Genomic DNA, 13,038 nt, shown 5'->3' on the forward strand with positions numbered 1-13,038 from the left:
GTAAACAAAAATAGTGCTTGTTATCAGCTATCTGGCATGGATCAAAATTTCCAGCCACTGTTCTTACTACTACAATCAGTAGGCTATAAGTGTTTTCCAGGCCTTCCTGAAGGAAATCTGGTCTTTGTTTTGCATGACTCAGATAAAACATAACATATTTAATAGCTGACCTTTTACTTTGTCCAGAGTAAATAAACAAATTAAGTCTGGAAGTACCATGTAATGACAGAAGCTTTTCATGTACTACTGTTTCTGTGTTTAGCTCAGCAGCTTGACTTCTATGAAAACCTACTATGGGAAAAATAGAAATGATTGAACTGTTCAAATGGCTGTGAATTTCAAGTTCAGGATACTAATTGACTGCATTTCCAAATGCAATGTAGAGCATTCCTCTCTAAAGATTTTGGAAATGGATGCTTTCTGCTCACCCTAGCAAAAAGGATAGCAGAAAGTTTCCCTATGTCTCTGTAGGTCCTTGTGCACTTGTGTGCATCAAGACACAGGTCTTGATTTCCTCATTAATTTAATGTCTTCAATATATAAATTAAATAAAAATTGTACCAAATTCACTAATGTAAACAGAAATAAAGGCACAAACCCCTTCACATTCTCTCTAACAATTGTTTAACAGAAGTTAAATGAAATCTACAAATAAAACGAAATGACAATGTAAAGCACTTACCATATGAATAATTAGGCATTACAATAGCAACAGTATGCTTGGTTTGTTCTTGTCTGTATTATTTCCATTTAGCAGCTGCTACACCTGACAAACAATTGCCAGATGCAAGAGCTCCCTGATGGGGACCTGAACGTGTTCTGAGTGTCCTCATGAACTTTACTACAGTCAAAAAGTGATTCTGGACCTGCAGAAAAGTTGACAGATGTTTTGCTGAGTTAGCAAATGGGAATATTCCTTCTCTGAACAAGTGGGAAATGCACTAAATCTGTCTCAGATAGAAACAATTTGGTTAGCATTCACTGTTCAAATTATCTGCTTTTGTAATCTCTGAAGAATAGAGCATGTTAGTCACAAACTTACTTGTAGGAAAATGAACAAACTCAGCTTACCACACATGCTTTTACAAACCAAAACACCTGCTCCCCAACAGCAGGAGGGAAATCCAGGTCCTTTGAATGTCTGTGTCCTATTACTCTGCTAATTTTGTGCTTCTGATTACTGCCAGTGTAATAGAGTTGGAAACATTTGCAAACAGTCCTCTGTAGAGTGAAAAAAAAATTAGTATCACAAGACATGTCACTGTGAATTCATACCATCTGTCTAATGATGAATGACACCAGTGTGGCTGGTATCAAGTCAGCCTACAGATTGGTTATATATACTCAGTAACCTGCAAATACATCACACGAAATGGCCCTGCACACACTGTGCATCAAAGCAGAGCATATAATGCTTTGTCACAGGGTAAAGTGGTCTATTAAAATGGTCACATGTTCAGAAATAAAGAAGGCAGTTGCTGATTTCAGCCCATTTTATTATTTTTTTTTTAACATATTCTCTCCTGAAGTCTCATTTTGTGATTCAGGTTCCATTTTGCTGCTATTTGAGTGCCAGAAACTCTATTATTCTCTGATCCATGAGAATGTCACGAGGTACATTTCTTATTGTAATTTCAAACAGTGCACTCTAAACTTCTTCAGCAAAGTACAAAAAAATCTTTGCTTCTTAATACATGTCTAGATACTCTTTCAAACATTTTGCTACAGTTTAATGTTATTGATTTGTGGTTCTTTCCAGAGTTGAAGCTGGTAGTGCTCCAAACTTAGTGAAATGGAACATCTAGGGGAGATTCTCTACTTGTGTAAGCTGTAGAAATTGAAGTATGTATATGTATGATGAACTCTGACAGCAAGATTTACCTATATATTAAAGAAAATACATCAGAATTATAAATGAGATTCGAGTTTCCTTCTATTCTCTTCTATTTTGGTTTTTTTTTCTTCCTGGTACAGCTATAACGGTCTCACTTGGCATAATTTTATTGCTACTTTAGCTTAGTTTTTCATTATAAAATATTAAAGGCCTTGCCTCACTTGACCTAATAGGGGTGATTTAAAAGGTAAATATTAAGACTAACTTTATTATCTAGACTTCCCTACTTTGTCATGGATGAAAGATGTAATGAGCTGCCTCTGCAGGTACCTTTCACAGAGTCTGAGTCCTGAGATGTCAGCCTCAGAGTAGATGTTTGTCTTTCAGTTTTCCATATACAACATCTGTACCCTGCTCTTACTGGTATCTTAGTTCTATGTCAGGCAGAAGGAGCGGAAGTCAGCAACTAACAGAAATATCATCTTCTTTGTTTCTTTAAACTTAGTGATACATGATAAATCTGTGGATTTTATAGGCAGCCATATTATTTATCACAGCATCAGGGTAATGTGTTGGTCCAGTTCCTTGTGAAATGAAACAGTCACATAAAAAGGAATGGATGAAATAACTTATTTATAAGTGTTTGCTCTTTTTTTTACAGAGTGCTTCTCTATTCAGGTGAGATCTCTCTAGAGACACTTTATTTCCTGTGCGCTTTGACTTTATGGTTGCTGGATCCCCTGTCCTTGAATTAATCAGTGGCAGAACATTAGAACCAAAACTAAACAGAAACAAAATCTAACAATAGCCAAATGATTCAGGAAGAGTAATAATTATGGACAAGAGATATCTCACTACTACAAAACCCCTGAGTTTTTAACACATACTCCTCATTAAATGAGGTAAGCTTTTGAATGAACAGAAGTGTGTGTAGGAAAGCTAAAAATGATAAACAGAAATAAAACAGTTGGCAGGGTGCAGCATCAAACTGCACAAATGGAGTTAGTTTAGGCATTTAATACAGTTTTAGTCTACAGGAGGAACAGAGATGCTTAGTCAAGTTTTATCCTTTCTGTTGTTGCTGAGAACATTCACCCAGGAAGATGGTACAAATATGTGCATCTCAGGTTTTTGAACTCTCAAATGTCTTATGTCACATGAACAACCTGTTTAGAGTCTTAATCTGTTTACTACTGGTTATGTGCACTTAGCCCCAAAGTCACAAATTTGCTCTCAGAAGGTCCACGGCTGGAACCCCAGGATGAAATCTTATGCATGTAAATGCTCCTGTCAAGAGGCACGCTCCACTTTGCTTAATTTTTTTTTCTTCAGAGAAAACTGCATACAGTTTCTTATCTGTCATAACCAGACATAAAAATATTTCCCAGTGAATAATGGAATTGCCATGAAATTAAACAGCGAGCTAATTTCCTACTAACAGAGTACAAGATGTGAACAGTATTGGAGTGTTTTTAAAATGTGGTAATGATTAATTCTACATTTATTCAATGCTACATTAGCTTTCTAAGTCACTCAGGTAACATCAAGTTATTTGTGCTCCAGACAACACAAGATTACTCATTGCCTGCAACAGCAGTAAGATGGTTTCTGTTAAAGGATATATAGTGCCAACTGGAGAAGATAAAAATATTACAAAATTTTTGTGCAAAATATGTGTGTTATAGAAGCTCAGATTTTTTGAATGTGTGGCAATTATTTGAAAGACAGTTGGTTTGTCTTGTTTAAATAAAAATGAATATGAACAAAGTTAATTACTGCAGGTTTCCAAGCCACTCAGATAATCATGGAAATATGACAATACAGTTAACTTTAGCATAGGTAGCAGGCTAAATTATTTCTCCAGGTATCTTGCAGCCCTGTTTGGATAACTCCATAAAAGATACTTTGAACTATTCATTCTTCTACAGAATATGCTTTGTTCTGAATCACACTTTAGTAATAATGAAATATATTTCTTGCCAAAAGTCCTGTGGGCAAGTGGCTGTGACACAATCAGTGTGATTCAGCATCCTCCCCCTCAAATGAATTTCACAAATATTCTTATAACTGAATTCAATATTAGTACAGACTTTGATACTAGATGTTTCTCTTTGAGAGAGAAGTAACGATGTATTTTAACTCTTGAAACATATTATTTTTACCATTTTTTTCTGCATTAATTATAGTAGTTAATAATACAGTGAATCATCTAATGTAGAAAGAAGTGTGGCAAACATGAGTGGTATGAAATACTACTAATCACTGTGTTTCCATTTTGTGGATGGGAAATAAGTAATTTTAGATTTCAGCCTTGAAAAATCGTGATTTTATTTGGGCTGAAGAGCAATATTTTCATGCCTCTTGTTCTAAATAAAGTCAAAATAACCCCCACATAATTGTTGAAAGATTTGAACCTGGATTTTTAAAATCTTGACCAGAAAGTCTCAGATGCTTGAAGCTTTGCAGCTGCTTATGAGTGCAGGCGTTGCCATTCTGGGTTGGCTGAGCATCCAGGGACTCATTTCATGCCTACACCTGTCGGGGGGTCACAGCCTTCAGGAAGGAATTCAGTTTTCATAAGTCTAGAGAGAAAATTAAGCTGTAAAGAGTGTCTAGGGAATGTCTAGTTTGTCAGGAAAGTGAGAAGGGCGTTGAGGTCTTAATGCTGCATTTTTCTTTAAATGAAAAAAGCACAGAAATAGCACTGTAAGTAGGAATCATCATGCAAACTCAGAAGCAGCTTGGGGGTTTAAGGTGCTACTACATGATATTGAGTACACATAGCTAGAAACCTCAAGTGTGGTTTGGTTATTTTTACATCTAGAGCTGGGTGAAGAGCACTGTGGCAACCACTACTTGTGATTTGCTAGGATAGGGCAATGTGATTCCCTATGGATGAATCCATGTTACTCCACTTCTTATTGAAGTTGATCCTTGTTGCCTAAATTAATTAGCTTTCTCCTACTCCTTGTTCAGATTCCCTTGCCCAGTCCGTGACAAAGCAGAACATACGCTGTGGTTGCTGTGTGGTACTAGCTACAACTCAGTTTTGTTTAATAACATTGTGTTGTTAAATAAATGTGCAACAAATTCTGACTAATTGCTGCTCCATTGCTCTGCCAGTCTGTGAAAAGGTCAGCACTGAAAACCATCAAGTAGCAGCTCCTTGCTGAATCTCCATAAGGTTGTGTAAAAAGCAGACTTTGGTGAATGAGGTTTGACTGGTAGGGAACTTAAGTGTTTTGATGAAAGAAATGTACTCATCAGTGACTCAGGTGCTGAAGTTTTGCATTTTTTCCCCCAGATGCAATGAACATAAACAGTTTTGACTTTGTAGATCTTGTGAAAAACTCTTCCTCTTTGCCTTTTTTAGCAAATCAAACTGCTTTCATATAAACTTGTGTAATTGCTATTATTTGGTTTATTACAGAATCACAGAATAAGCGAATAATAGGAGCTGAAAGGGACCTATAAGGATCATCAAAGTCCAAGTCCCGCCCCTGTGCAGGACACCCCAAAGGTCACACCTTGGACCTGAGAGCATTGTCCAAATGCTTTTTGAACCCTTCCCTTCCCTTCCCTTCCCTTCCCTTCCCTTCCCTTCCCTTCCCTTCCCTTCCCTTCCCTTCCCTTCCCTTCCCTTCCCTTCCCTTCCCTTCCCTTCCCTTCCCTTCCCTTTTTATTTTAATCAATGAATATAATTTCTCCCTTTCTTGCTTTCTTCCTTGGTGCTAAAAAGTACACAATGTCCTTTTAATATTTAATTAATGAGATCACTTTACAGGTTTTAGTTTAAAGGTAACCATAGCACAAATGCATCCATTATTAACTGCAGGACGGCAACGGCTTCTTGGGAACCCTCCTTAGTTTAATATGAGAACCCCTGTCAGCAGAAAACAGCGCTGATATTGTTGTGAAGTGTGACAAACTGGCAAATGCAATGGGCACCACGCTGGAACAATGCAAACTGCTGATATCAATGGAAGAGGCGATGTTTAAAGGCGAGGTGAAGGCGGACAGCGAGCGGCTGTTGAGGAAGGTTCGGTTCCGCGTGGCGTCCTCGCACAGCGGGCGGGTGCTGAAGGAGGTGTACGCCGACGGCGAGGCTGCCGACTCGCTGGACTCCGAGTATGCCAGCAGTTCTGAGACCGACCAAACCAGCCGGCTGAGCGAAGTGGACGGGCAGCAGAATGGACACGTAGGGTCGGAGTGCGATGAGAATGATAATGAGCAGGATGACTTGCTCATTTTAGTCAGAGCCACCAAAGAGAAGGGGTTTGGTACAAAGCGAGTCAACATCCTCAGCAAAAATGGCACAGTCAGGGGAGTCAAGCATAAAGTCAGCGCTGGTCAAGCCCTTTTTGACAATTTGGCAAAAGTATTTCAGGTAGGTGGTGCAGATCTGCTGGCTGTGAGCTGTCTCTCTATCCCTTTTCACCCCACACATTATTATTCCCTTTGTTCAAACTGCTCTCATTTAGGATTTCTCAATATTCTCTCTCATTCCCACTGCTATCCACTTGCACAAGAGGGGCTCATTGGTCTTTCTAGTACAAAAAACTCCGCACTCCATATTGGCTGGGAACTTTGCTTTTCAAAATTGACCTAATACTTGCTGAGTAGAAATATGTATTTTGTGCTTCCCATGTGTGGATGAGGAAAGAAATGTGCCAGAGGATTTAACTGGGGCTTTGCTGGAGATCTATACAGGTCTCCCGTACAGGGACGTGTCATGTTTCCACTCCTATTATATTAATTCTAATGAGTTTACGATGTTATCTAGTGTCCTCTACATGTAAATATGTATACTTGCAAATTCCATTCTGTTTAATCTGCAAAGTAGATCAAAGTAGGTGCAGGGTGGCAGCAATGATGGTTTTCCCACATGAAAATTTCAGGGGAATGAAATCTTAGTTAGAGGTCTCTTTTATTAATGTCTGTTTTCTATCTATTTTGTAGAAGGAGAAGAATATCTGTATTTGAAACAGTATATGCCACACTAATGCCTTAGTCAGAGAAGCACAGGCCTTCAGAAAAATCAAGATAAAAGTTCTAAAATATTTATCTTATATATATAATTTATCTGTATGTGCTATTCAAGCCTTTCAGTCATTAATATTCACACAGACAGCAACAAGTGTGCAACCAGACTCTTTCTGAAGTTCTTAAAATCCAGAATTATGCTTTTCAAGTAAATTATCCTTTGATGGTTTCAGGGCATTATTTTAAAACTTTTAATGCAATTTTTAATCATGGGGAATTTGATATTAATAATGACTCTTTTTGCATTTTGTAATTACTTTGAAATGAGGTAATTTCATATTACATTAATAAATGGCAATAGATTAACATTCTCTTGCTTCTGGACAAGAATTTATCCTCCATGTCACAGCTAAATTAACAGTCTTCTTGTCAATATGAATGTTCCTGTAGAAGTTGACGTTTCAGAGAACAACTCCCTGTTCATTTTCATTCTTTACATCACATCACATAGCACTCAAGTAGTTTGCTTTCTTTCAAGCTACTCATGGAAGAGTTTGTCTTCAAGTCCTTATTCTGATAAAATTTGTAACAACCTCACTTTTTAAAAGTAGATTTGAATTAGTAAGTATTAACTGAGGCATGTTTGGGTTCTTCTCCAACTTCAATTCCATTGTTCCGTGCTATTTCACTACACAGAGTAGCCAATTTCACTCCACTAGCCTCATTCCCTTCTAAAAGCTGTCTTCTACTGTGTCAGTAACACTAAGCTAAGAAATTTGAATCAGCTAAATAAACAGATGCATTTGAAGACATATGCACTTTAATTAGTGTCCCTGCCTTATTGCTTTTTCTATCCCCAGTTTTAGATTGGAAGTTCTTCAGGAAAGGCCCATGGACTGAGATCAATGTACTTTGATTGCAAAGCTTCTTGTATTCCTAGCAGAGTAAATAGTAGGACCAGTGCTATTTCCATGAGGTTTCGCCTGAAGAAAGTATTTTCTTGAAAGGAGGCATGTCCATTTTATATATAACTTCAGAAAAGTACATGTATCCAAATCTGCCACAGAATTCCTTAATTAAAACCTGTAAAATAATGACTGCTTTAGAAGGTGGTAAGGATTTTTTTAAATTGACAATATTTTACTGTGCAAGGAAGGCAAAACATTAAATAATCAGATGAAAACAGTTTTCATATGGCTTATAATTCCAATGAAGAACTCTGCTATAGGCATTGCAAAGTCCAAAAGAAAAAGCAAGTTTTCAAAGTAGTTGAGGAAAATACATGTGGGACTGAGAAGCTTCTTCCTAGGCAGTGATGTCCAGAAAAAACTGTATATACTTACGGTATATACTTACATTAAGACATATATTCAACAGAACAGAGAATAGAATGATTTGAGGTTTCTACACAAATTCAGATTTCCCCAGAGATAAAGCGCTAAGTCTAGTGAAAAAGAATGATGGTTTGCATATCTTTTATGTCATGCTCTGACCAATTTTGTATGCCACATGCTGAGCACAGAGGAAAGCAAAACGCGAAGGTTAGCTTTGAGATGGATGTGAAACTGCTCAATCCTAATGAGAAGTATGATTGAAATCCATCCAATTACAAATGAAATAATGGCCTTTAGAATGAGATTAGAGGATGATTTCTAGTTTTCTGTAAGCGTGTTCCAGACAATTAATTGAGCTGTAATACCAGTTAGAGAACAACCAGAGTTCTTCTTTTAAAGGCTAAGTAAGATTGAAAGATGTCTTTGTTAGCAGGTACAACACAAAATCTCATCTGGGCATTTTTCTAAGTTACCTTTTTGATTATGTGAGTTACAGTTACATGTTTCTCTTAGGTAAGCAGCAACAAATGTATAACAACAGTTAAGAGGAGAGTGCTCCTCCCTGAGGAGAGTCCATCTCTGCCCCTTGGATGATTCAACAGCAGGAACTCGTATGAGATGAATAAATTGTACATTTCTCAGCATTAGTGTCAAGTCAGTATTTTTAATCTCAGAGCATGCACATGAACTCTTGACAATCCTGTATTCTAAGCACTGATATATTCTTGTATGCAAAAGCTTCTTATTTAGTATTTACTATATCACTGCCTAACTAAAATGTGCATGTAAGAAGCCAAATACTGAGTGTGTGAGAGTGTCCTGTGACCCTGAAACTAGGGCGTGCCTTTTTTTCTGCAATATCAGCATTCTGATTCTTCAGATTATCTGCAAACTCCTTTAATATACAATTTCCCCAAATCCCTAGAGGATCCCTGTGATAGAGGAGAGATCCTTTAAAGCAAATCACTTTGTTCGGATATTCTAGGGATAAGCAGGGATTCATTGACTGGGCTTCATTATGTTGTGCAGTCAAGACCTTTGATTTTCTCTGTTCAAATACCTGTGCTAAAAGCACTTGTGTTTTTTAACGTTCCATGGAAATATTTGGATTTGTGAATATTTTTTTCACACTTTTTTACCACAGCCTTTCTACAGAATTGGTTCAGACACTTTCTTCCCACAAGAGACTTATCTGAAAAAAATTACATCTTCTGGAGCTTTTTTAAATTTTAAAAGAGTGATGTAAGGCAGGAAGTATTTTAAGATGAAAAAGTCTTTTTGGTCATTGTTGCTATATGATACAAGCCTGGTCTGAGAACGTATATCTAGATGTGGGTCCCCTGCTACATCTTCTCACTGTCACACACTCAGCACTTCCTTCACCCATTCAATCCATGACCTCTCATTTCCGCTGTTCTCTGGGAAGCTGAGTCCTTCACATTACTCTGTTTGAGGACTGTCTGTGTCCCCAGATGAGAGCTGCTCCAGTGCTGTGACAGTGAAAGGTCTCCCTTTAGGTCACCCTTGCATAACAGGTCATCCCCTAGTGAACATGCTGCCAGGTGAGTGGGAGCAGCGGTGGGAGCTGGGGCCAACACAGCCGTGGGGAAGGAATGTGGGACAGAGCAGGACCCGTCCAGGGGTTTCCTCAGCTTCAAGGCAGAGCATTCTGGGGCAAGAAAGGTGGGGAAGAGACCAGCTCTATCGATGCTTCAGGACAGCATGGTTTCCATGGCAACACCTCCAGCCTTTTCCTCCTTGGGGTGGATGCCACAAACAGACTGTTGACATGGCAACCACATCCTGGCAGGGTGAGGGAGCGGTGGGTGGGGTGGTGATGGGCCTTGACATAACAACCATTCTGGGGCAGGAAGGTGGGAGGGAGGTCACTGGTGGTCATCTGTGCCGGGCAGGGACAGTCACATGTGTCACCCAGCCTCCACAAGCATCTAACCTAGGCCTGGGGACAGCCTCCCACAGTGCTGGAAATACAGGTGGCAGACAGCTGGGAATGGTTTATTTGTGAGAAGCACACACAACTGAAAATCCTGAAAAGCAGGAGGGAGCTGGAGCTCCCACTCTCCCTGTTCATGCACCTCCGTGGTATAAATTTTCTCCTGCTGAGACTCTAAAGCTGACAGCATTGGCAGCTGTGAAGCTGGGGACATAACTTGTCAATTGTGTCAGAAGCATAAGCCTCATCTCTGCATATCTGAAGTAATTGTGGTTTTATTTCAGTATACTGCCAAAAATTCCGTATTCTAATATTACAATAGTGTTTAAATGCAAATGGATATGAATATTTCCTATAACTTTCTGTAAAAAGCAGTAGAGAAATAGTTATTTTTTCCTTGAAATAAATATAATTCTCTTCATAACCAATTTTTATGACTAAGCCATTTCTTATGGCTATGGCCGAGTCACATGGAGCAAAAATCCTTGGGTTGTCTCATATATTACTAGGTAATGCAGTGATCATTTTATGCCAAACTGGGTTTCCATCCCAATGTGCAACGTAAAGGAGCTCAGCCAAAGGTTGTACACAGGTTTCTCTTCATTTTCCATGTTTCAGCATGGGTATTTTTCCTCCATTCCCATACTTATACACTCCACTGGCCTTCCAGCCTCCTCTGAAAGGTCAGGTTCTGCTAAATTAGCCACAGAACTCATTCTCAGGCAGGGCTTCCTGACGTCTACGGCAAAAGGGCAGGTCTGGTTAACAAACCTGATGAATGCCTTTGTGAGCATTGCGTCAGAGAGGATACGGGTGAAGAGTCAGACATAATGCATGCAGTCTTTACAAAATATCCAAGCACAGTTCTTCAGGTTGAGCTCACATGTGAGGTTGTCAAGTGCGAGTCACTATTCAGTCTGATGAAGAATGAGCTTATTAATGTTTAGAGAGAAAGGTGGGAAAGAATAAAGATTCACGTGGAAGTTTGTTAAGAGGAGAGCTTTTGGGGTGGTTAAGAGCACTTTCATCTTTCTTTACTTGTAGGTGACCTGAAAAAGTGAATATACAGCAGGACATGTAGAGCTTACAAACTGATAGGGCTAGCTAGTACCATGAACAAAATAAAATGAAGTATAACAGAAAAACCAATCATCTTCCAAAGAACTCAGAGGCTGCAAAGTGATGTTAAGGAAAGGTTCTTGTCTAGTAGTCGAAGCAAAGGTTTTTAGGGTGGGTGGCAAGTTGTATACCACTGCAGCCTCTGGAGCATATATCCCTACAATCCCCAAAAGTCTGGGGGGATGGAGAAAAAGAGATCTGCACTTTCATTGGAGAAGTCTTGATAAGACTTGAAGAGACTTCTCTTGATAAAGGGAAGTCTCTTTCTCGCTGATCAGCTGATGATCAGTGCTGACACTCCAGAAATCACTGGACTATTTGAATTCAAAATCCTCTTCTAGGACTGGACAAAGATTGTAAAAACTCTTCTGATCTTTGCCTTCATATTCTCCTCCATACACACTACTCTGACTCCCAAATGGACATAGCTTACAAAAGAAAACAATGGATTGCTTTTTAAGAGTGTTTGATGTAGTAATGTCCCTTATATGGATAGAGATAAATACCAGTGAGATGCAGTATCTGAGTCACAAACTTCCAGTGTATTTTCCTTGTGTTATTAAGTCTGGAAAACTAATTATTTAACAGCGTTGCACTGAAGTCTACTGAAGAACAGGAAAAATTGTAATAACATGGTGGATCAAGTGATTATGAAAAGCAGGTTTTTGCTTGTTTCAGAAAATTCAGAGTTAGAAGGAAAACTAGATCACTACTGGAATGGGCATAGAGTTGCTTCACCACTTGCTTTGTAGCTTCAGAAGGGCTTTGATCTGTGACCACACTGCATTGGACAGTGATTCTGCTGATGCTGTTGACCATGTTCTAGTTATTAGAAGTGTGTTCCAGAGTGGATGTCTGAACAGACACACTGAATTAAAAAGGGAGGTGGTCAGGTCTGTGAGCTTTTAACTGGAACCTGGATTTGATCAGTACTTAAGATACTGGTTTTTACAGTTCACATGTTGGAGAAATCAGTTGTAAAGCACTGAGGTCAGACAAGTCTATTACTAGACTATTCAGGACATTTTAGGATTTACTTCTGTTGGCTTGTAATATATATTTGACATATACTTGATAGGATCAGTAAATAGATTTTTAACTACCTAAACCTCTGAAAGTGAGATACAAGTTTTGAATTAAAAAGACTCAGCTGTCTCATTTTCAGAAAATGTAGATATGGGATGTCTTAACTTCTGAATACACTCAACATTGGGTAGCTTACCAACAAAACTATGCTTAAATATATCACTTTTTAAAGACTGAATCAATAATTGAAAAAAAAATTATAGGCTTTACTGCTGGCAGTCTGACCAGCATGTACTGGATGTCTGTCTAACGCTCCAGTGCACTGCATGGCCTCAAAATTATTCTTTCCCTGATGAGTCTTGATCCTTGTAAAGGATCCATAAATGAAGTCAGTGTTCTTGAGATGCTGGCCTTGTCCTTTGCATGGGAAAGAGCACAGCAAAGAAGGAGTGGCGTTTTTGCAGTAAATATGTATATACAGAGTATGTAGTACTAGAGTGAATCAGGACTTTAGGTATAGATTAAAAAAAACTGACAGGCCTCTGAGGAAGGACTTAGACACCAAGCTCCAAAACTAAGATTCTCCAAATCTCTCTTGGTGCCACGTAGCCTTAAAGGCACCAAAAGCTGTTCCTTAATGAAAATTTCACTAATGCTCTGCCTTGGTCACGTGTCTCAGCATGTCAGGACTGACAGCACCTGACAGTTACTTCCTACTTGTGTCCCATGGGATCCATAAAATAAGGGTTCCATTGCCTGTTCCAGCGGCATGGCTTCATGCAGTAGGT

The 13,038-nt window shown here is 38.8% G+C and overlaps 1 protein-coding gene across 1 annotated transcript in view; it reads left to right on the forward strand.

Moving 5' to 3' along the window:
* The first annotated feature begins 5,825 nt into the window (after positions 1-5,825).
* Positions 5,826-13,038, forward strand: part of GRXCR1 (glutaredoxin and cysteine rich domain containing 1) — a 38,251-nt gene continuing 31,038 nt past the window's right edge. The window contains exons 1-2 of the mRNA XM_038136341.1: positions 5,826-6,221; positions 8,942-8,955. Of these exons, the coding sequence (XP_037992269.1) occupies positions 5,826-6,221; positions 8,942-8,955 (410 nt within the window). The remainder of the gene's footprint in view (positions 6,222-8,941; positions 8,956-13,038) is intronic.

Source organism: Motacilla alba, chromosome 4 (genome assembly GCF_015832195.1).
Source record: "Motacilla alba alba isolate MOTALB_02 chromosome 4, Motacilla_alba_V1.0_pri, whole genome shotgun sequence".
Classification (NCBI taxonomy): domain Eukaryota; kingdom Metazoa; phylum Chordata; class Aves; order Passeriformes; family Motacillidae; genus Motacilla; species Motacilla alba.